The sequence below is a fragment of the Notechis scutatus genome, chromosome 2, assembly GCF_049901735.1.
Source record: "Notechis scutatus isolate UNSWTSFEM ecotype Mainland chromosome 2, rNotScu1.2, whole genome shotgun sequence".
NCBI lineage: Eukaryota > Metazoa > Chordata > Lepidosauria > Squamata > Elapidae > Notechis > Notechis scutatus.
Genome location: NC_142010.1, coordinates 26700157 through 26724762, shown reverse-complemented (window position 1 = coordinate 26724762; position 24606 = coordinate 26700157). Strand labels below are relative to the sequence as shown.

Genomic DNA, 24606 nt, shown 5'->3' with positions numbered 1-24606 from the left:
ATTAATGGTTTAATTGATTTATTGTTTTAATTGATTATTGTGATTAGAGTGTTTAGTGCAAATAGTGTGATTACTGACTAGTTTAAAAGATCAAGATTCATGTAATTTAATTGAATAGTAAAATCAATGATTTAGTGAATTTAAATGAACAGTGTGATTAATGATTAGTGTAATTAATTGATTAGTGATTAGAGTAATTAATTGATTAGGCTGATTGTTGCTCAGGAATATTATCTGACTAGAGAGATTACTGCAATTGATTGATTGGTGTGATATTGGCTATATAGATTACCCAAAATTGTTCCTTTAATTAATTCAATCAACGTATTATCTTAACAAACCTACCATGCCAAAAAGAAAATCCAATGCCAAAGCACAACCTAAAGAGAAGATAATCCCCACCAATGAACCACAAGACTCCTGCACATGCCTTAAATGCTACAAAAATCTAAAGGATAATGAAAACTCCATCAAATGTTCTCTGTGTAAAAAATACGCTCATCATGACTGCTTGGGATTAACCAAGCAATTTATTCAATACCTGGAATCATCCAATGAGTTTTCATATCATTGCAAATCATGCAAACCCAAACTGGATCTGTTGGAAAGAGTTGATCTGTTGGAAAGAGTTGATACCATTGAAACCATTGAAACATCCCTTAACACCATAGTAGCATCCCTGGACGCCGTAAAAGAAAGAATATCCAACCTTGAAAAAAAAGACACAACGCAAAAACCTGAACATCCAATAGCTACAAACCACATCTCTACCCAACAACCACAACCCAATCCAAAACCCAATCCACAAAAAAACACAACCCAGACAAATATTGATATCCCAATCCTCATCAGAGAAGCTGTTGAGCATGAACGGAAACGTCCAAACGCCATCTTATTTGGTCTAGAGGACATCAATGACAATGATGACATCACAACTGTCCGAAACATCATCAGTGATTATCAAGCATCAACCATCTCCGCTGATGAAATACTTGACATTTCCCGCATTGGCCGAGAGCTCAAAAACAGAGACGGCTCTGTGGCCCCACGCTTGTGCAGGGTCATTTGCAAAAATGAATCAAGCAAACGTAAATTCATTTACACTATAAATTCACTCGCCAAAACCAACACCAACCATAAGAACCTCCGTTGTCGCCCTGACCTAACCATACAGCAACGTGCCCGCTCCCGTGTACTCCGCACTGAACTCAAAAAACGTCTAGACAATGGAGAGAAGGACCTGTACATTGACTACCATGCTGACTGTATCAAAAGTAAGCCACACAACCCGCAACTCAGCTTTAATCCTCAACCACAACCCTACCTCAACCGATCCACCATCACCCAAGACTAGGCATGCACGCCCCTAACTACCTCAATTCCAACTACTGCTGGCCTTAAATGCAAACTACTCAATGCAAGAAGCCACGTGAATAAAATACCTGAATTTTTCCTCCTACTAAATATGGCTAAATTCGACATTATATTTGTCTGTGAAACATGGCTCAATGCATCTCTCCCTGACTCCATTACCACAGTAAGAGACTATCATGTTTACCGATCAGATCGTGAAATTTGTAGAGGAGGTGGTGTTGCTATCTTCTATAAAAAGTCCTTACATCTAAGAAATATCCAAGTTACCCAGGAGCTTGCTCTTCCTGAGACCATCATCTGTGAACTATCCTTAAATATCACAATTCGATTCTTACTATGTTACAGAGCACCTGATTATGACATCGAACATGTAAACAAGCTAAATACATTACTAACATGGGCTGCATCCTGCCCATACCCTTTTATCTTTCTTGGTGATTTCAATCTACCTCATATTGACTGGACCCTAAATGATTGTACAACTGAAATCATACACACAACCTTCTACAATGCTATTACAAATCTGGGACTGGAACAACTAGTAACCAACAACACTAGACTAAAAAAAAAAAAATCCTGGGTAGAAGAGAGCTCCAACCTAGAAGGAGGAAACTTCCAACAGCGAGAACCTTTACTCAATGGAATCGTTCTCCTCCTGGAGTTGTGGCTGCTCCATCACTGGAGGTTTTCCAAAATAGACTGGACAACCTTTTGACCAGGATGGTATAAGCTCTCCTGCCTTAAGCCGGAGGTTGGACTGGAAGACCTCTGAGGTCCCTCCCAACCCTCCGGTTCTATATTCCAGGTCAGAAACTCTAAGTGATCTTCGCTCTGGATGAAAAGGCTCAAAAGGCTCTTGTGGAATTTTGAAGATGAAGCTGGCCAGTCTGAAGAATCTAATAAATAAATGCATTTCCAAAACTTTTGATTCGGAAGAATGGACTCAAATACAGATTGAATTCTCACCAAATGTTTTAAAGCAGCCATGTCCCACCTTTTGGCTTTCTTGGGCAGCATTGGGTGAAAAGCAATTGGCTTGGGCTGCACCCTTGCAAGGCCGATTTCCCCCCCCCAGATTTTGTTCTATTGTACTTTATTAATTTATTTGATTCTTTTTGCTAGTTTTTATTCTTTTTTAAAAAAATATGGTTTTACATTCTGTAAGCCGCCTTGTGTTGCAATGGGTGAATAGGCAGCAATATAAATTCAATAATAATACATAAATAAATAGCACTTAGACTTATATACCGCTTTACATTGCTTTTACAGCCCTCTTTAAGCACTTTACAGAGCCTCTTGCCTCCAACAATCTGGGTCCTCATTTTACCCACCTTGGAAGGATGGAAGGCTGAGTCAACCTTGAGCCTGGTGGGATTTGAATTTAGCCGGCAGTCAGCAGAAGTAGCCTGCAGTACTGCACTCTAACCGCTGCGCCACAGAGGCAGATATATAAATTGTATAAATTATATAATATAGTTAATATATGCGTCTTTTATTTTTTTTATATTGTTTAACATTAAAAGTTTTCTGGGGCTGCATTCTTAGCTGCCCAAGGCTGAATGTGACTCTCGTGTTGCAGTTGGAAACTCTCCCATTTTTAGGCTCTCAAAGATGGGAGCTCTTGAGGGCATCTGGGAAGCCCCAAAGGGCATTGATGTGAAAGACCCCTCCTTTCACTCAACTTACAACAGTTCATTTAGTGAACTTTCAAAGTTACAATGGCACTGAAAAAAAAAGACATGACCATTTTTCACACTTATGACCCTTCAGCATCCTCAAGTGCACGTCATTTACATTTGGACGCTTGGCAACTGACTCATATTTGTGACGGTTGCCGAGTCCCGCAGTCATGGGGTCCCCTTTTCTGATCTTCGGAGAAGCAAAGTCAATGGGGAAGCCGGATTCACTTAACAACCATGTTACTAATTTAACTAGTGGAGTGATTCACTTAACAACCGTGGCAAGAATGGTCATAAAATGGGGCAAAACTCACTCAACACATTTCTCACTTAGCAACATAAATTTTGGAGCCAATTGTAGTTGTAGGTTGAGGACTTTCTGTAATATGGGGGTCTTTTTTCTCATCAATCAAGGGTCTCCCCACTCTTGGGCCACCACATCTTATTGGGCACCTGAAGAGCCCAGAGAGAATCTCTCAGAAACAGGAGAAGCTGCCCTTCTGCAAGGGGACAGGACGGCTCTGGCCGGGCATTGAACTCCTGTCTCCCGAAGGGCCCCTGAGTGAGGCCCAGAGACCAGCCACTTGGCCAAGACCCTGAGGCTAGAGAAACCTCTGGACACAGGAGCAAAATGGCTGCCTCCTCCTCAAGGACCACACAGGAGCCCCCCTGTTTTTGCCTTGGTTTCTCTTCTTCCTACCACTCAAAGTGACATCAGGGTCTCTGAACAGCCAGGAGGGGGAAATCCTTGTTATTTAAGGGGACCAGGGTGGCTCTGGCGGGCACTGAACTCCTGTCTCCTGAAAACCCCCTGGGTGAGGCTCAGAGAGCCTGAGGCAAAGGTGGATTTGAAGGAAAAGCAGCCTCTGTTGCTGCCACCACCAAGCCAAGCCCAAACGGCCATTTTACACAGGAGCAGCTGGTGATGCTAGAGAAAGAGCTGGACGTGGGAGCAAAATGGCTGCCTTCTCCCCAAAATGGCTGCCTCCTCCTCCCCAAAAGAGCCCACAGGAGCCCCCCACACACAACACACACTTCATGCTCCTTCCAGGCTTTGCCTTGGTTCCTCCCCTTCCTCCCACTCAGAGTGAAATTGGCTTCTCTGAGCAACAAGGAGGGTAAATTCCTTGCTCTTCCCAACTTTCAATGACAGGCAGCAACTCAGATGAGAAGAAATGAAAACCATTTATTTTCAGAAAACATTTTTGCTATTCTTACAGTTTGTGTACAATGGTTAATGGGGGAAGCAGCCAGGCCAAACTGAATCTCCTGTTCCATTTTTCTTAGAATTGACCATTTTATTTTATTCAAAAGATTAAAATCCTAAAGAAAAGGATTGAACAGAGACAGAACAAAACTAAACAAAAACATTCAACAAATAATTAAAAAGAAAGAAAAGGACATATTATGCCCCCCAGTTGAACACTCAGAAATCTATTGCAACAATAATAGCTTCCCTTCTTGCAAAAGAGGTCCAAAGGTTATAATCTTGTACATCTATTTGCAACCTAACTGACCTGTCATAGATTATATATGTGAACGGAAAAACAATTAATAGTTGAACAACAGCAAAGTTAAAATTCAAAGAACTGTTAACAGTCTGTTATTATAATTTATTCATAGAAAGCCTACATGGTTGCATATTTATCACAAACCACTTCAATCATTATCTCTGAGTCCAGTGTTAAATCCTTGTGTTTGGTTCTTAATTGTGAAACCTTTCCTTAGGTTTTTAATTAGGAACTTTACCAACAATTGCATCTCATTTCCAAAGTTCATAAATCTCTTGTAACTATCTCTGCCAGATTCATTGTTGAATAATTCTCCTCAACAGCACAGCATTTCTCTTGCCAAGAAAATCCAGTCCATCCTTCGTCGTATCTATTCGTCAAGAGTTTCTTCTATTCATATTCCTTTTTATCTGTTCTGAGAAACCAAATACTTCTTTGGATGTGACGGTGACCAATTAAACACCAATTCTTCCAATTGCAAATCAGGTCCAGCTGATATTTCCTGCTTTTGCATATTGTCTTGATTTTCCAGAACTGTTCTTGACCCATGAATTTTTTTGTTTGTATTTTGAAATAAAACCTGTAAGTTGGAGAGCATTCTTTTTTCAGTTTTATCTCCCAAAATAATTTATCACCTTTGGAAGACTTGAAAAACACCTTTTGTTTTCCATTCAAGGACAAGAGAAGGAAGTAAGCAACAGTTTCCACAGGGAAAAGGTTTTTGTCCCCCAGGGTTTAAAAAAAGGGGGAATTTTTCCATAAAAAATTAAGAGTTAAATATCAAGGCTCTTAAAAAGAAAGAAAAAAGCTAGAAAGAGCAAGATTTATAATATAGTACTGTGTAAGTGTAAAGTCTATTGCAACTTTCTTACGATTAAAGAATAATAATTTGAATTTAATGGTAAACAATGAAAGAGGAGAGAAAAAAACATAAAAGTACAGGTTATAAAATAGGTCAGAAGTGAACTAGTCATAAATCAAGAAATTGTAAAGCTTCAAAATGTGCAATGAAAACCCAGATGTGCTTAAGAAAGCCAAGCAGCTGAAGGGAAAAGGATGGTGAAAGATTAGACCTTCTGATCTCCTTACCAAGAATTGCAGGCAACCGGATTCTCTCTCTGTGCAGGATTGTCTGAAGGTCGTTCTTAGTCTCCCCTTTAAAAAACAGGGAGCAAAGCCAGCAAGTAACCAGCTTTGGTGGCAAAATCAGATGTTCATCGACAACAGAAAAAAAGTATGTCTGTTCAGCACTTCATGATGGGGGAAGGTTCCCGTTTCATTTTTCTAAACTGTGAAAATACATACATGGTAGTACATGGTACATACTATCTATTATGCAAAGAAAAATAAGAGACAGAAAAAAACCGTCTCCTTTCAATCCAAGCAAGTACGATGAAGATTAACAGTTAATCACTCTCCCTCAAAGTGAAATTCTTCATCCTATTCCTCGCCCCATTAGCTATGGGCCCTTTTCTAAAACCTGTTAATCACCAGAAACCCATTAAAGGTCACCAGAAACAACAACATAGTTGCTACAAGCTACATTACAAAGCTATTATAAGCTAGACAAGGCAGTTTAGTGTAGTGGTTAAGGCACCAGGCTAGAAAGCGATTCTAAGTTCAAGTCCCACCTGAGCCACAAAAGGCAGCTGGGTGGGCCAGTCATTCACTCTGACCCCCCAACCCACTTCAAATGGTGGTTGTTGTGGGGGAAATAGAAGGAAAAGGGGTGTTGGATATCTTCAATGCCTTCAGCAGGAAAGAAATAAAAAATAAAATAATATCTACTAATCACAGTTTGAATCTTTTTGATTCCACAATTATAAACATGTAAGATGTTCTTTTCTCCTCTGTTCTTCAATCCTAATACAAAAGGATACTGATCCAATGATAAAAGCAAACGCAAAAGACCCCCAAATACATCCTGGTTCCAGGCATGCAGGATGGGCCTGAAGGGCTCCTCCGGAGAGTCCGGCCTAATTCAGGAGAAAGCTGATCTCCTCTCCTCTCTCCTCATGCTGGGACTGTCCACTCCTGCTGCCAAGAGAGGGAAAAAGCAGGCAGGGTCAGCCTGGGAGGGAGCCAAGAGGAGGAATCCCACCGCCCAGACTGAGGGATCAGCACCAATCGGCCCAGCTGATCCCACTCATGAGAACTGTGGCTTCCTCAAGAGAGGGATCAGCTGGGTGGGGTTTTCCAAGGTAGAAAGAAAGGGGAGGCAGGGCTGGGACTGGCTCCTGAGGCGGCTGAGAACCTGCCCCACAAGTTAGATAACATCCATGTCCCCACTTCAAATACAGGAATCCAATACTGGTCCGTGTTGCTTCCGGAGACCTATGGATCCCTAGGTCCCCTCCCCCCCCATGTCTTCCATCAGCCTCTGGAGGGAGGGAATCCCAGAGGGCTCCAAGGAATGAAGCCCCTTCTCCATCCATGAGTGCAGGAGCCTCAAGAAGCCCCTCATCTGCCCCCCTTTTCCTCCTGCACTGGGGACCCCCCAGTCTTGTTAGGATATCAAATTCAGGAGCTGGAACAGGAAAGTGTCCAATGGGGAAAGAGCTGATTGATTGGGCTGGCTTCTGTATGAGGCAATCCACGCTATGATTGGTTGCTGTGGGTATAAAGTGGGAGTTTCCCTTTTTTCTCGCCTTTTTTCTTCTCTGTGTTCCGTGTGCCCTTTGATTTACCTCACGATGTTCCTGATTATCTTGTCTGCTGCAACTATAAATGTTAAATATGTTTGTATATATCTAAACAACAAGTTTGTGTCAGTGTCTTTTGACTTCATCTGGACAGCTGCTCCGTCATTCTCTGACCAATCTGCTCTTTGCAGCTCTCTGAGCCTCCTGATCCAAGAGAGTCAGATCCTGAGAGGGGCCACAGTCTGGCCTTGCAGGATAAGAGTTTGGGGGCAGGCAGAGCCCCCCCTTCCCAGAGCCCCTCTGGATCTCCCCCAAATTCTTCCCCTTGCAGCGCTTGAGATGAACAGGAGAGAGAAGAGGGATTTCCCAAAGCATCTTCACCATCACTTGGTCCTTGGACCTCAAAGCCCCCGTTTCCCTCCCTTCCTCCTCCCCACACAGACCCCAGTGGGGCCACTCACCTGCGAGGGGGCTGCTAAATGGCCTGGTTCCTCCCTGCATTGGAGAGAGAGAGAGACACAAAGTGAGAGGATAGAATGGAATGGGAGTAAAATGCTTTGTCCTGATCCTCTCTCTCTTCACCATTAAACCTCTGCAACTTTATGAATCTCTCAGAGGAGACCAGCCCATTTATTTTATTATTAAACTCCTATGCCATCCATCTGTTCAAGGTGACTCTGGGATACTTACAATAAAATGCCATGTAAAACATTTAAAACAATAAATTAAAAACCAGATTTCCCCCACTGGATCACGTTGCTATGACTCCAACAAGAAGATCATATCACGATATGAGAAAGACGTTAAAATGTGTGGCTTTTATAAAATTAAGGAGAAGGAACAAACTGAATACTTTTTAACATGGGACTTATTTTATCAATGGCAGAAAAAGAATTTAGAAACTTGGGAGCATAAGAGAATGAATAATTACATAAGGAAGGTTCATCAATTATTATGTCATCAATATTATGAGTATTATTGTTATTACTATTTCTCAAAATTAGTTGTACTCAGACAGCACACTGTTTATACAGAAATGGAATTTTTTAATATTTAATAAAAACTTTTTTAAAACTTGAAAAATGAAGAAGATCACATCCGGTGTTTATTGACCACTTCCTTGGGTCGCATCCGAGATGATCTGGGAGAGGCCAAACGTCCACCAGGGCGACCACAAACTCCTGGGCCGTTTCCAAGGCCAAACCCATGGATGGAAGATTGCAGCCCCAAAACCAATCAAAGGTGAATATTTGTAGCTCAGGGTTGCAATGAGGGGTCCTTGGTGCTCTTTGAGCTTCTTTCTTTTCTGGCAGATGTTTCATTACCATAACAAGCTCAGAGAGCACCAAGGACCCTCTCGCAAGACCATAATCCTGGGGAACTCCACTGCCAATCCGAAAATGATCCCCAGCACTCAAGCAGGGAGGTGGCCACTCAACAGGGAGGCTGGTACAGTAGGAACAAGCCCAATTGATTTCATGAACCCAGCTCCAAAATACGGAGTAACAACCATTAATTTGGGGTGCAAGGCCCCTTGAAAGCCAAAAGAGATTCTCAGGTGACAATGCCATCCCACCTGTTCTGCGTCCTGGGGTATCGGCTGATGCCAAACCCTAAACCCACCTGGGCACTTCTCTGAGAGGGGACCCTCCCGCTTCCAGATTCAGCCAGGTCTCAGCTATCCCACCAGAAGAGTCTCTAACCACTGGGGATCACGGCGTTGTGGTGGTTTTCCTAATTCCCACCAGGAATGAAGGGCTCTTTCCTCCAAAGGCTCCACCATGCAGACTGTGGGCTGCCTTCCCTGCCTGACTGAAAGGGCCTGGAAATCCAACAGGGAGAGTTTCCCTTCTCCTCTGCAGGAACAAACCAGTGCAAGGAGAGTGAATTCTGCAAGTTCCTCCTACTTGGAAAACAGGGCAGCTTCTCACTCAGAGCAAATCTTTCGCCCAGATGGATCCTCTTGAGGGTTTCTTGTCCTAGATCTTCACTTCCAATATCACTCTGGCTGTTATGAAAAGGGGGCCTCCTTCCCCAGCTTAGTTCTTAGGAGGAAATAGCACAACTCTGCAGCTTCATGAGTTTTTTTTTCTGTGTTTAAACACACACATACACACACAATCCTCAAGTGATGGTGCCTCTGAGGCCTGTTCTAAGTTGGAAATTACATGTACTCACTTGGAACTGCATTGTAGTCATCTTGACGTCTTTCTGCAAGGACAAAAATCAGTGAAAGCTCAAAAGAATCCTCTAGAGATCATCCAAACTCTCCCTCTGTTAAGAGGAAGAACCGCAGGAGATACTTCACAGACCCTTTGTCCCATTTATAAAGACAGAAAGATCTTCAAAATACAAATGTATCTCCTGATTTGCCCCAAGAGAGACTTGCTGCCTCCAAGATGGATGGAGGGGAATTGGGGGAAGCAGCAGCAGCAGCTGGGAGGGGAGGAAGGTTTTCATGGAAATCCTTCTCTGCTGCTCTTTGACCAAATTCTTCGAAAGGGACAGAACTGGGAAGCCTCTTCCCAACTCAGAAGAAGACAGGACTGCCTGAATCTCAGACTCAGCTGAATGGAGACGGGAGTCCCAGCGAGAGGCTGAGATCTCAGAGGGCTACGAAAACAGGACAGAAGGAAGCCCAGAAGAAGCTCCCCAAAGGGGGTCCTTCCATCACCCCACCTCAAAAAAAGACACTTACTGAAGAATACCAGGATCCCAGCAATCACACCCACCAGGACAAGAGCAGCCACCACGCAGCCGATGATGATCCCCAGGTTGGATTTTGGTTCTGAATTGGGAGAAAGAGCAGATCATTGAAGGAGAAGCCCAAACAATCTTCCCAAGAGAGACCTAAAGAAGGGAAAGCTGGAAATTCCCCAAAATTAAAAACACCATGAGCTCATTTTTGTGTCCCTCTCAGGGTAACATGAAGGCGCCTTGCTAACCGTTGTTAGAGGACGTGTCCTCCTGACGCTGCCTTCTTCTCCCACCAGCCCAGCATGAAGGCAGCTGGATTCATCTTTAGCTTTTCGACTCAAAAGCAGCCCTTTGCCACCTTGTGACTCCCAGCAGATTACAAAACAAAAACTTCACCAACACAATAAAATAAACAAAATTTGTTAAACAAAAACGTTTTGGGAATTGGGCAGATCTGTGTTTGCATTTTATTAATTAAACTAAAATAGTTCATATGACCTAGACTTTTTTTGTAAGTAAACACTTTCATTTCTTTGGCTAGTCCAGAACTAGCATAAAATTGTATTTTGTGCTTCCAGAACGTCAGCATGAAAATGGAATAGGGTGATATACAGCTTCTGGACGGACCCACAAATGGCAGTAATACAATAATGGAATAACAGAGTTGAAAGGGGCCTTGGAGGTCTTCCAGTCTGACCCCCTGCTCAAACAAGAGGCCCTAAACCATTCAGGACAAGTGACTCTCCAGTCTCTTCTTAAATGCTTCCAGTGATGGAGCCCCCACAACTTCTGAAGGGAAGCCAGTCCTCTCATTAATTGTCCTCCCTGTCAGGAAATTTCTCCTCAGTTCTAGGTTGCTTCTCTCCTTGCTTAGTTTCCACCCATGGCTTCTTGTCCTGCCCTCAGGTGCTTTGGAGGATAGCTTGACTGCCTCTTCTTTGTGGCAGCCCCTGAGATATTGGAACGTATCATGTCACCCCCAGTCCTTCTTTTCATTAAACTAGAAATGCCCAATTCCTGCAACTGCTCTTCATAGATTTTAGCCTCCAGGCTCCTAATCATCTTTGTTGCCCTTCTCTGCACTTTTTCCAGAGTCTCAACATCTTTTCTATATCGTGGGAACCAGAACTGGATGAAGAATTCCACGGATGGTCTTCCCAAGGCATTATAAATTGGTATTGCTTTGGGGGGTGGGGGGAAGGAGATTTGAGGAGGGAACTTTAAATTTAAATTTCTCTTGCACAAAATTCAGGATTCCCATTGAATAGCAATCATTCCACTTGTGAATTTGGTGCTTGCTATAAAGAACAACAAAAATAAAAGAAATATTTTATTTTGCCTGGGATATCAGCATAACAATTACATTTGAATATTTCTTGTATCTTGGTGACAATCATCAATAAAACAATTGAATTTGAATTTTGCAACTTTGGAAGTCCAGTGTACGTTAAGGACACTTCTGAGCATATACAGAACTCTTTGAAAGAGGGCTTTTTTCCTTGGGTTTTATGCTGAGCCTCAGGAATTCACATATCAGATCATAAAATAAGGTGCAACTTCTTTCTGAGAGCAGCAACACACAGTGACCCTTTGACCTTTAAAGCAGGAAACCCTGTTAGTCTCTGATGGGAAATAAAACTCAGACTTCTTAGCCTCTTTTCTGACTCCTGAGGCATCAGTCCAGCCACTCTCTGCATTTCCTGAAGTTGGCTGCACTTCATCCGTTTTAGTCAGAATTTTCCTTCAGAAAAGGGGCAACCAGACTCCTCCTGATTCTTGTACTTTAGGAATTGTGAACAAAAGGAAATCTATTTCTGGTGCTGGGGGCAAGAAACAGGGAAGGCCTAAGAGAGGATCTGAGGGCATTTCATCAGGATCTGCCAACTCTTGTGATGGGATTCTGTAGTTTCCATCCCCTGAAGTCATTTCTGTGCTCTGGTCCCTGCAGCTGCACCAACCTCAAACACTGGAAAAACCAATGGATGGAAGCTCAGGTATGCTCACACCTGGACACATCTGGGGCCAGATTCCTCTCCCACCACCTCCCAGCCTGCCAAAGAGCCCAGCCTTCCCCTCCCTGCAGCCTCTCACCTTCCAGGGCCAGGTCCAGAGGCTCCTGCAGGCCGTCGTGCTCCACGTGGCACCGATAGCGGCCCCTCTCTTTGGGGTCGATCCGGATGCTGAGCCAGTAGTGGAAGGTCCCATCCGCGTTGGGGGCCACAGACCCATGGAAGGTGTCCTGCAGCCAGACCTCCCCATCCCTCGTCCAGAAGGCATCGATCTCCCTGGGGTAGAAGCCGTGGACCTGGCAGATGTGCATCTCCATTCCATCCTCCACCTCTGTCTTGCTTCTCACTGTCACCACTGGGGGCTCTGCAGAAACGGCACCCCCAGAATTAACTCTCAGCCCCTCCAGAGCTTGGAAGGGGGGCTGAGAAACTTAGAGAGGCAGGAAAATCTCCCAGCACTTAGTTTTAACCCCAGGATTTAAACTTCACACCTGCAGCATCTCCAAGAGTTTCAGGAAATGCTCCAAATCTGGAAAATGCTCAACCACAAGAACTCTTGATTTTCCCAAATTGAGGGTCCAAGGAAATTCCTCTCTGACTGCTTTGAACTCTGACTGATCTTGGGCTGCTCCCTTCAGGGGAGGGAGAGTGGAGATGGTCTTTTAAGTTCCCTTTCAAGACAACCACAACAACACAAAAGTTGCTCCCTACTTCTTGGTTCCTCTTCTTCTCCCCAGAATCTGAGGCTGCTCCAGGCCTCTTTCCAAGGGACACAACCACCATGTTATGAGCAAGAGAGCCAGAATCAAAGCAAAAAGGGGCTCAGGGATTTTGGAATTTCTCACTGATCTATTTGAAAAAAAGATTTTGTCTCTCAAAAGGGGAGGGGGGCAGAGGGAGGTGAGGCCAATGGAAGAGAGAGAAGGTCCTCCCTGGCAGGGAGGGGCTGTTGGCAATCTGAGGGGGAGGATTCCCCCTTTGATCCTAATCTCAACCAGCTGATCCTGGAGGGATCAAAGAGCCAAGAGGGGGAGGGGGGGGTCTAGATGGAGAATTAATAACAAATGACAGGAAAAGGTTATAATGTGACCCCCCTGTGGGGTGAGGGGGTGTTCCTGAAGGTGGGGAGGGGGCCGTTTTGAGGAAAGAGTCACTAAGTCAGAATTGAGGGAACCTGTTTGAGGTTTAAGAGAAAGATCTACACAAACTATGGGGGATCCCCCCACCCTGGAAAGAGAACCCCTCATCCATGGGCTTCTTTGCCCAAGTGGGGGCTCTGATGGTGTCTTAGGAAGGGCAGAAGAGGAGCCCCCACAGTGGTGGCCATGGGAGGTGCCCCAATCAGGTGCAAGACTGGGAGGGAGCCCCCTGTGGGATGTGGGGGGAAGGAGAGTTCATGGGGGGAAATTAAGGGAGCCCATCACTCTTGACTACAGTTTGGCTAATGGGGGTTTCCCTGAATAGCCCCAAATGGTTCCCTCATTGTGGGCAGTGAACAGGACACCCTGAAGGGCTTTTCCTGCCAGGGAGAGGCTGCATTTCCTGGTCCACTGAATGGCTGCCTGGCAATGGGAACCAAACAGGGCTTCCCGTGTCCTGCAAGAGGGGCTGGAAGGGGAGGAGGAGGATTCCCACCAGGGCAAACAGGCTCCAGACAAGGGACCCAAAGGGGCTGAAGGTGTCAGAGAAATCCGGCCATGAAGGAGGAAAGTCCAGCCTGGATCCAGATGCTCACCTGTCCTCGGCAGCGTCTCATTCCCGTACGACAGGTACTTCTCCAGCCACTCAATGCAGGTTTCCTCCAGGTAGGCTTTGTTTCTCTCATTCCATCCTGGAATAGCATCCCATGTCCTCTGGGTGATCTGGGCCTGGGGGTCGGCAGCCACCCAGGTGAGGGTCTCCTTGTCGAAGGAGATGAAGTCCCTCCCATCATATCCATCCTGCATAAACCCTCCTTTGCTCCCGTCTTTCCGGTGCTCACAGCCAAACAACTCCTGTATTATGTGAAAGCCTGAAATAGGGACAAGATGATGGTTTGGGGAGTCCTGAAGATAGACAGAGACCCTCCCTCCCTGCAGGGACTTTGACACAGGCACTGACACCCCCATTTCCTCCCTAGAGTTCAAGGGAAAGAAAGCCCCCATCACTAGCCACCCTTCTCCCCTCCCTCGACCTCCCTCCCTGCATTTTCCCCCCAGGATGGAGCCGCTGAACCTCCCCAAGAAAAAGGAGAAGCTGGAAAAGACAGCAGAGGATCCCAAGGGAGACCGAGAAAAGGGGGAGTCACAGAATAAACGGAGCGACGGAGACATTTCCATCTTTCCTTCTGCTGTTCCTCTGCAGGGGAGACTCTTGGGGGGAAAGGAAGGGATCCCAGAGGGAGAGAAAAGTTGCCTGAATCTGCGGCTGCTAAGAGGGACTGAGAATCTCATGGCCTCAAAGAGGATCTGGTCGATCTACACAAAAGTTTGCAGGGATCCCTGTGACCATAAATCTTGGTCTATATTTATTTATTTATTTTATTTATTTATTTGATTTGCCAATTGTTTACAAGATAATAAGTATAAGTTTATACATAGTTGTGAATACATGAAATGGGTACATATAAGAAAAATAAAAGAAGAATAAGAGAAACAATAGGACAGGGACGGTAGGCACGTTGGTGCGCTTATGCAAGCCCCCTACAGACCTCTAAGGAAAGGGGTGAGGTCAATAGTAGACAGTCTAAGGTTAAAGTTTTTGGGGTTTGGGGAAGAAACTACAGAGTCGGGTAGAGTATTCTATATCCACAAATAGCACCATCACAAGGGCTGGTTCCCACTTTGGGCTAACCTGAAACAAACCATGGTTTAGTGCAAAGTGGGAATGAAGCCTCGAAGGTCCACAAAGGAATATTTTCCTCAGCCACAGCAGCAAGTGGCCCAGTCTGATCTGGAAACCCAAAGGGTTATTGACCCTTGAAAGGAGCTTGAAGTTTACAGGCTCTGCAAGGCCCTGGAGAAGATGTTTCGACTTCAAGTGACCAGATTCTTGGATTGAAAAGAAAACTGAATGTGAAAAAAATGGAAATCCTGAAATGTTTCTACTTCTGTTTGGCCTTGAGAGTGAGGAAGGACGCCAGAAACTCTGAAATCTAAGCAGAAACTACCTGTAAGTACAGTTGAACTAAACTGATCAGTCCTTTCCCTCCCTTTCCACACCCAGGAATGACGGGTGAGGGATCCTTTCTCTGAATCTTCTGCTCAGCCTGAGAACTTCCCTTTGGAGGAAGAGGAAGATCCTCGTGAGCTGCAGTCCGATCCTTCCCTCGAGAGGAGATTTCCTGATCTCCCCATGGGAAAAATAGTTCTGGATTTCTGCCCAAGAAGAATCTCCTGCCATTCACAGGAAGGCACTGAATATTTGGCTGCTGTTTTCAACTCCTGAGAACAAGCTCAGTCTTATTTCAGAAGCATCAAAAGCAAAGAATGAAATTGTCTTATTTCACTTGAAGATAAAATCTGTATTTTCTTATCTCAAATTTGGCACAGATTTGAATATTTCTGCAGGAAAATATTCTGCAGGAAAAAGAAAGCACAGGGATCACATTGAAAAGGCAAGTTTCCTTTTTTATATTTGTCGTGTCCGGCGCGGGAAGGAAGCTCGGAGTCAGTGACTGGGTTTCAGCTCTTTATTGTGCTCCGGTTACAGCTTAGGTTTGGAGGGAAAGGACTGCGGCTTTTATTCCCAAGCCGCGGCGGCGATTAGTTTCCACCAATCGCGGGGGATTCGCAACGGGCCAATCAGTGCGGCTCGCTCGCCCAATCCGGTCGCTGCGCGCTTCAGCCAATCGCAGCGCGGGGCTTGCGAGAATGTAAATGACTGTACAGAACACCCCTCCCCTCTTGGTTCGGTCCTACGTAACGTAGTCCCGTAGGTAGGCGGGGCTCCGTACTTGCCTACTGGACCTGCGCAGGTTAGTTGTTGTTTGGTTCTCGGCCGGTTCGGTCGGGACCTCTGTTTCTCTTGGTCTCCCTGATGGAACCGCCTGGAAGGTGTTGCCGGGCCTCTTGTCGTGGCTTCCTCCCGGTCTATTCGGGTTGGTCGAGCCGCGACTCTCGCTGCTCCCGCCTGGTCTTTCCGGGCTGGTTGAGCTGGCCTGGCTGTTTCTTTCTGGTGAGGCTTCGAGCTGGCTGTTTGCTGGTGAGTATTGCTGGTTATTTTCTATTTCTTCTTGTCCCCCTGTGTATTCCCTCCCCTCTTGGTTTGTGTCCATGGGGTTGTCTGTGTTTGCTTGCGTGTCGGTTGTGTTTCTTATTCTTGATCTTAGTTGATTGATGTGGCGTTTCCATGTTTGTCCGTCGGTTGTCTGTAGCCGGTAGGAGTGTGGTCCTGTCAGTTGGGTTATAGTTGCCGGTACCCATAGTGGGTCTCTGGTGAGGTTTTTTGCATAGACTGCGTCGCCTGGTGCAAAAACCCGGTGCCTGCTGGATGAGTCTGGGGGTTTATCTGGGTTGTATGTGGGGTGTAGCCTGTCAAGTGGGGACCTTAGTTTTCTCCCCATCAGTAATTCTGCCGGGCTTTTGTTTGTCGTTGTGTTTGGGGTTATATGTTGTATTAGGAGCATTTTATTTATTTTCTCTTGTATGTCCCCGTGTTCGATTTTTTGGAGGGTTCTTTTTGTAAATTGAACCATCCGTTCCGCCCTACCATTGGCCGCCGGATGCGCCGTCGCTGTCAGTGCGTGTCGTATGCCCCGTCCGCTAGGAATTTTTCGAATTCCAGCGAGGTGAACTGGGGTCTGTTGTCTGACACGATGACATCCGGGAGGCCGTGGGTTGCGAAAAGCTTGTTTAAGACCTTGGTTACCGCGTCTGTTGTGGTGGTCTTCATGTTGCTTACCTCCAGCCAGTTGGAGTAAGCATCCACCGTGATGAGGAATGTGTTCCCTTTTGTGGGCCCGGCAAAATCTATATGGAGTCTCGACCATGGCCCCCTGGGTGTTTCCCATTCTAATATTGGTGCTGCGGGGGGATTTGGTCTGGTTTCTTGGCAGCGCGAGCACTTGGCTACCCAGGCCTCGATCTCCTTGTCCATACCTGGCCACCAAGCGTAGCTTCTGGCCAAAGCTTTAGTCCTCACAATGCCCGGGTGCCCTTCGTGTAACAATTTTAATACTTTCCCTTGCAATTTTTCCGGTATGACCACCCTGTCCCCCCATAGCAAACAACCTTTCTGTAGTGACAGTTCTGTTTGCTGGTTTCGGAATGTCCTGAATGCTTCATCGTTGTCTTTCTCTGGCCATCCCTTTTCTACCCAATGTAATACCCGCGCCAGACGCCTGTCTTTATTAGTCTCTCGGGCAATGTCTGACGCGGTTATGGGTAGATCGGGCAATGTCTCTATGCTGAGGGTGGTCGTCGTGGGAGCTGGGTCGTCGTCTAGGTCGGGAAGCGGTGAGCGGCTCAGCGCGTCTGCATGGGAGATCGTCTTACCGGGTCTGTGTGTGAGCCGGTAGTCGTAGGCGGTGAGGAACTCGGACCACCTCGTCATCCTGGGGGATAGGATGTTCGGGGTGGCCTTGTTCTCCGCCAGGATGCCCAGCAGTGGCTTGTGGTCCGTGATGATGGTGAATCGGCGGCCATAGAGGTACTCGTGGAACTTCTTTACCGCTGCGACGATGGCCAGTGCCTCCTTGTCTAACTGGCTGTAGTTTCTTTCGGGTTTGCTGAGTGTTCTCGAAAAGAAAGCGATGGGTGCTTCTTTTCCGTCCGGAAGTGTATGGCTGAGGACGGCGCCGACGCCAAAGGGTGAGGCGTCGCATGTGACGGCGATGGGTAGGGTCTCATTATACTGAATGAGGACGGCATCCGAGGTGAGCAGGTCTTTGGTGTTCTTGAATGCGGTGTCCTCCCATTTCCCCCAGGTCCATTTGGCCGTCCTGTCCAGGAGCCTATGCAAAGGCTCCACCGCGGTCGCCTTTTGGGGCAAGAACACATTGTAAAAATTTAGCAGTCCCAGAAATGCCTGTAGCTCTGTTTTTTTTTTTTTTTTAAAAAAACAAGTTAGGTATAACATTGATACCAAATATGGTTTGGGTGAATAAATATATAAAACTTAGATATCATGGTTTAAGTGCTTATCACTTTAAGCACAATGCAGCAGGCAATTAGCCAATTAAGGGTGCGGTTAAAAGTTACAATATAAGGAAGCATTAGAAGCTGGAAAGCTTACTGTGAGTTTACTGACTGCTGGCTGTTACTGTGTCTGGCTGTAACTGTGTGCTGCTGCGACTAACTGAGATTACTGACTGTGAGTGCCTGTGACTGAACTGTTATTGTTTGCTACTGTTTGCTGAATATCCAGCGTTTGTTTCTCTGGAGAGTGAAACCGGAGGAGGAGAAGATATCTTTATCGGCTGATAAAGATATTACAAGGACTCTTAACTTGGACTATACTAGTGAGTCTTACTGGATGGAAATACTGTAAATGACTTAATGGACTGAATGACAATGCTTAAACTCTAACTGGATTAAAAACTATTTAAACTACAAACAGTGTTTGTGTTCAGTGTGTATACTCTGGGGCCCTTCCGCTCTCCTTTGGCTGCCTGGCTTGACTACTGCTGCAATACTCTTCTAGGGGTTAATTCTCAAACCCTAACATTGGTTATGGGCCCAGCAGCATAGTCTAACTAACCAGGATATAGCAGAGAGAGTTGGTGTGAGTTGCACATTACTGTAAAAACAAACTGTTTTAATTAGTTTAAAATAGTCAAAATATCTGAAGAGCAATGGCACAAGTAAATTTGTCACAACTGTCCATGATATCCAGGCTGGATGGAACAAACTATGTTTCATGGTCAATGAAATGTAGTTTACTTCTACGCAGAGAAGGTTTGTGGGACATTATAGCAAACCCACCAGATGTGAGTAGCTGGGATCCTGCTGATAGATGATGATAAAGAAAAGTTACAAGACTTTAAACTGAAGAATGAGCAGGCTTTATGCATCATAGGACTGACTCTCTGTGATCAGCAGCTTGTCCATATTCGTGGAGAAGAAAATGCTGCAAACTGCTGGGAGAACCTCAGGAAGATTTATGTTCGGGACAGTGTAGGAGCACATATAAATCTTACACGGAAGCTTTTTCGAACGCATCTTCAGAGGAATGGAGATATGTTAGTTCATTTAAACTGTATGAAGAGCATTTTTCAAGATTTGCAAGAAAAAGAGCTTATATTTAATGAACTGCAACAAGTCTACATAATATTATCTTCATTAGATCAAAGCTATGATGACTATGTGACTTCGTTAGAGGTATTGCCAAAAGAAAGCCTCTCATTAACCGAGATTACAGGCAGGCTACTAGAAGAAGCCAGAAGAAGGCGTGAGCGTGACGAGCTGAGAGAAGATAAGAAAGAAGAGAAATTATCTTCAAAGCTTGAAAGAAACCAGCAAAGCAAAGTAAAGCACCTGGAAGAAGAGAATTTATCTTCACGGCATACACAATTAAAAAGTGTTTTAATTGTGGAGGCAGAGGACATTTGGCAAAGTTTTGCAAAAAGAGAAAAAGCCAGAATGTAAAAAAGCCAAAGAAAGCATTTGAACTAGCCACGTTTAAAAACTCTGATGTGAAGAATAATTTATGGGTGGTTGACAGTGGCGCATCCCACTGCATCACAAGAGATAAGACAAAATTTATAAAAATGTCTACAAGCTCTCAACATATATCTCTTGCTAACGGCTGGAAACTGAAAGCTAAAGGTCAAGGTTTTGCACGTTGTCCGTACATAAACCAGGATATAAAAATGTTGTATGTACCGCAACTAAAGTTTAATTTGCTTTCAGTAAGGGTATTAGATAAATTAGGTTATGTAATTACTTTTAAAGATAATAATTGCATAATTGAAAAAGATAACAAAAAGGGTAACTGCAGCTTTAAATGGAACATTATATGTATTAGATAATAGTAAGAAAGGGGAGGCTCAAACTGTATTTAATAATATAAAGCCTCATGAAGAATGTATCCATTTATTGCATAGGCGTTTGGGGCATGTAAATTTTAAAATGCTAAAACGTACAGTTGAGTTATCTGAAGGAATAAGGTTAAAATCTTGTGATAAATATTTGCGTTGTAATGTTTGCTGTGAAGATAAGAGCAAGGTATTGCCTGCAAATAGGCTAAATGGTTTCAAAACAAAAGAACCTTTAGAAGTAGTATTTGCAGACATAATAGGTCCAAAGAAACCCAGTATGGGGGTGCTAGATATATACTGAGCATTATGGATCATTATTCTAGATATGGGTTTTGCTATTTAATGAAAAGCAAAACTGAAACATATCAACATTTTTTCAATTGGCTTAGGTTTGCTGAAAGAAAGTCTAAACGACAACTGATAACCCTGGTGACAGATAATGCACGGAATTTATTAATAACAAATTCCAGAACAGACTTAAGATAGCTGGAATAGAGCATAAGAAGTCTGCTCCATACAGGCCAGAACATAATGCTTTTATTGAAAGAAGAGGCCAAACACTACAGGCAATGGTTAGAACAATGTTAAATGATTCTGGGTTACCTGATTCTTTGTGGGGGGAGGCTACAATGTGTGCTAATAACATATTGAACAACGTTGTTAATACAACAACAGGTGAAATACCATTCACCAGATGGCATGGCAGGAAACCTGATTTAAGTTACCTGCACACATTTGGTGCACCAGCATGGGTGCATATTCCTGCACAACTCAGAAAAAAAAGGGCAACATAGAGCTAAAAGATTTTTTCTTGGTTGGTTATCAGGCAAACCATAGGGCATATAGATTTTGGGAGAAAGGCACATCTAAAGTGTTATGTAGTGCTAGTGCCCAATTTCTAGAACATGAAGGATGGGAGAAATTAGAACAGGATGCCAATAAAGATGTAATTATTGAATCCTATAGAAATCCCATTAGTTATCCCTGTAATTTTAAAAATAAAGTAAAGAGACAAATACAGGATGAAATAGTGCCCATAAAGGAAGAAACAGATTCAATAGCTGAACAGGATGAGGAAGATGAACAGGTAGTAGTTCAACAAAGTCCTCCTGTAAGCCCTGTAATTCCCAGAAGAACTACACGTGTATCTAGACCGCCTGATAGGTACCAGGCTAACACAGTGTGCCAGATTAATCAAGTTCCTAATTCTGTTGAAGAAATTAAAAAGTATCCTAATAAGGAAAAAGAAAGATGGTATGCAGCAATGAATAAGGAACTGAATTCATTAAGAGATATGAAGGTGTATGAAAATGCCAAATTACCTGCAGGAAAGAAATCCATTGGCTGCAAATGGATATTTAAGGTAAAAATAGATAAAGATGGTAATTTAATCCATAAGGCAAGGTTAGTAGCCCAAGGTTTTAGGCAGAATGCTAATGACTATGATGAGGTGTTTGCACCTAGTCTTAAGGCAGCAACCTTGAGGGCAGCTTTAGTGTGGGCAGCTAGTAAAAACTATATAGTTAACCATCTAGATGTGGAAACTGCTTACTTGCACGCCCCATTAAAACATATTATTTATATGAAAAAACCTGTTGGTATTAAAAGTGAAAATAAGGATAATAATGATTGTTGGTTGTTAAAGAAAAGCCTCTATGGTCTTAAACAATCAGGCTATGAATGGAACCAGTATATTGTAAAGGAACTAGACAATATAGGATTTAAAGCTGGTTTAGCCGATCCATGTCTGTTTAAGAGGGAGACAAATGGGAAAGTATCATTATTATTACTATTCACAGATGACATTGCATTGATAACTGAAACTAATGATGAAGCAAATAAAATAATAGCATCATTAGGAAAGAGAATAAAGATCAAGCAATTAGGGAGATAAAGAAGTATCTCGGTTTGAATATAAAGAAAACACGGAAAGGTTTTAAGATATCTCAGGAAGATAAGATAAGCAAATTACTAAAAGATTACAAGATGGAGCTTTGTAAGCCAGCTAAGACTCCAATGAGCCAGGAGTTTAGCAACACTGATGTACAAAGCCCTGAGTTTGATAAGGTGATTTATCAATCTTTAATTGGTAGTTTGAGTTATATTAGTAATTGGTCTAGACCAGATATATCGTACTGCGTGAATCAGTTGGCTAGATTCAATTCTGCACCATGAAAGACACTGGAATGCAGCTAAGAGGATATTAAGATATCTTAAAAAGACAATGAATTATTCATTGTATTTAGAACCAAAGGGTGATTTAATTTTGAGTGCTTATGCAGATGCTAGTTTTGCATCTGAAAGAGACACTAGAAAGTCGACTTCAGGAACAGCCATAATGCTGGGTAAGACATTAATAGGCTGGAAGTCAATTAGACAACAGCATATAAGTTTGTCTACTATGGAGGCAGAATTCTCCTGTTTATCATTGTTATGTACAGAGTTAATAATGTATAAACAAATGTTAATTGATATAGGTATAACTGTAGATTATCCTATAATTATACATGAAGATAATCAGGCAGCAATTCAAATGGCCACAAATATTGGAGTAAAAACAAGGAGCAAACATACAGATCTAAGATACCTAAACGTGAGACAATCTGTAAGAAGTAAGATGATTCAGCTAGAGTACTGTATGTCGGAGGACAATTTAGCTGATAATTTTACTAAAGCCCAAGGTGCCAGTAAGCACCAGGAGAGTTGTGAAAAATATGGGATAAGATTGTAAGGTATTATATATTTATTTCACCCAAAAGGGGAGTATGTTAGGTATAACATTGATACCAAATATGGTTTGGGTGAATAAATATATAAAACTTAGATATCATGGTTTAAGTGCTTATCACTTTAAGCACAATGCAGCAGGCAATTAGCCAATTAAGGGTGCGTTAAAAGTTACAATATAAGGAAGCATTAGAAGCTGGAAAGCTTACTGTGAGTTTACTGACTGCTGGCTGTTACTGTGTCTGGCTGTAACTGTGTGCTGCTGCGACTAACTGAGATTACTGACTGTGAGTGCCTGTGACTGAACTGTTATTGTTTGCTACTGTTTGCTGAATATCCAGCGTTTGTTTCTCTCTGGAGAGTGAAACCGGAGGAGGAGAAGATATCTTTATCGGCTGATAAAGATATTGCAAGGACTCTTAACTTGGACTATACTAGTGAGTCTTACTGGATGGAAATACTGTGAATGACTTAATGGACTGAATGACAATGCTTAAACTCTAACTGGATTAAAAACTATTTAAACTACAAACAGTGTTTGTGTTCAGTGTGTGTATACTCTGGGGCCCTTCCGCTCTCCTTTGGCTGCCTGGCTGACCTGGCTTGACTACCCTAACAGTTACCGCGTCTGTTGTGGTGGCTGCTTACCTCCAGCCAATACCTCTGACCATGGCCCCTGGGGTTAATATTGGTCCTGCGGGATTTGGTCAAACCCTAACATCTCCTTGTCCATACCTGGCCACCAAGGCGTAGCTTCTGGCCAAAGCTTTAGTCCTCACAATGCCCGGGTGCCCTTCGTGTAACAATTTTAATACTTTCCTTGCAATTTTTTCCGGTATGACCACCCTGTCCCCCATAGCAAACAACCTTTCTGTAGTGACAGTTCTGTTTGCTGGTTTCGGAATAATCTGAATGCTTCATCGTTGTCTTTCTCTGGCCATCCCTTTTCTACCCAATGTAATACCCGCGCCAGACGCCTGTCTTTATTAGTCTCTCGGGCAATGTCTGGCGCGGTTGGTGGGTAGATCGGGCAATCTCTATGCTGAGGGTGGTCGTCGTGGGAGCTGGGTGCGTGGTCTAGGTCGTGGAAGCGGTGAGCGGCTCAGCGCGTCTGCATGGGAGATCGTCTTACCGGGTCTGTGTGAGCCGGTAGTCGTAGGCGGTGAGGGAACTGGACCACCTCGTCATCACCTGGGGGATAGGATGTTCGGGGTGGCCTTGTTCTCCGCCAGGATGCCCAGCAGTGGCTTGTGGTCCGTGATGATGGTGAATCGGCGGCCATAGAGGTATCTCGTGGAACTTCTTTACCGCTGCGGCGATGGCCAGTGCCTCCTTGTCTAACTGGCTGTAGTTTCTTTCGGGTTTGCTGAGTGTTCTCGAAAAGAAAGCGATGGGTGCTTCTTTTCCGTCCGGAAGTGTACATGGCTGAGGACGGCGCGACGCGCCAAAGGTGAGGCGTCGTGCATGTGACAGCGATGGGTAGGGTCTCATTATACTGAATGAGACGGCATCCGAGGTGAGCAGGTCTTTGGTGTTCTTGAATGCGGTGTCCTCCCATTTCCCCAGGTCCATTTGGCCGTCTCTGTCCAGGAGCCTATGCAAAGGCTCCACCGCGGCTCGCTTTTGGGGCAAGAACACATTGTAAAAATTTAGCAGTCCCAGAAATGCCTGTAGCTCTGTTTTTTTTTTTTTTAAAAACAAGTTTTATTAATTTTTAAAACACACAAATTATCATTATTCATTACATGTTTAAACCTTTTTCCATTGTAAATTTAATGTCAGATAAATTATGATTCTGTTTTAAACCATTTCCATATAATATACCAAAACCTCTTATTCAATTTCTCTTTACTTCTCTTTACTCTTATTCAATATCATTATTATTATTTCATCTGATTCTTTCTGACTTAGTTACCATTATTCTCATTCTATATTTCTACAAGTTTTTACCAATTCTCCCCCAAAAAAAAAACATATACACACAACACACAAAACATAAAAAAAAATCTT

At 43.9% G+C, this 24606-nt stretch overlaps 2 protein-coding genes across 10 annotated transcripts in view; one reads left to right on the top strand and one right to left on the bottom strand.

Moving 5' to 3' along the window:
• The window catches only part of LOC113428608 (major histocompatibility complex class I-related protein 1-like), a 684789-nt gene that overhangs the window by 201354 nt on the left and 458829 nt on the right, over nt 1–24606 (top strand). The gene's annotated exons all lie outside the window — the stretch shown is intronic.
• The window catches only part of LOC113431589 (major histocompatibility complex class I-related protein 1-like), a 76618-nt gene that overhangs the window by 46680 nt on the left and 5332 nt on the right, over nt 1–24606 (bottom strand). The window contains exons 3-8 of one of the 3 annotated variants that reach the window (XM_087953893.1): nt 13648–13923; nt 11995–12276; nt 9905–9994; nt 9385–9417; nt 7668–7701; nt 4222–6601 (exon numbers count right to left, since the gene is read on the bottom strand). In XM_087953893.1, coding sequence (XP_087810019.1) covers nt 7682–7701; nt 9385–9417; nt 9905–9994; nt 11995–12276; nt 13648–13923 — 701 coding nt within the window. In that variant the 3' untranslated portion in view covers nt 4222–6601; nt 7668–7681. Of the gene's footprint in view, nt 1–4221; nt 6602–7667; nt 7702–9384; nt 9418–9904; nt 9995–11994; nt 12277–13647; nt 13924–24606 lie in introns of those variants that run through there. The other 2 variants (XM_087953892.1, XM_087953894.1) reach the window with 2 other exon arrangements.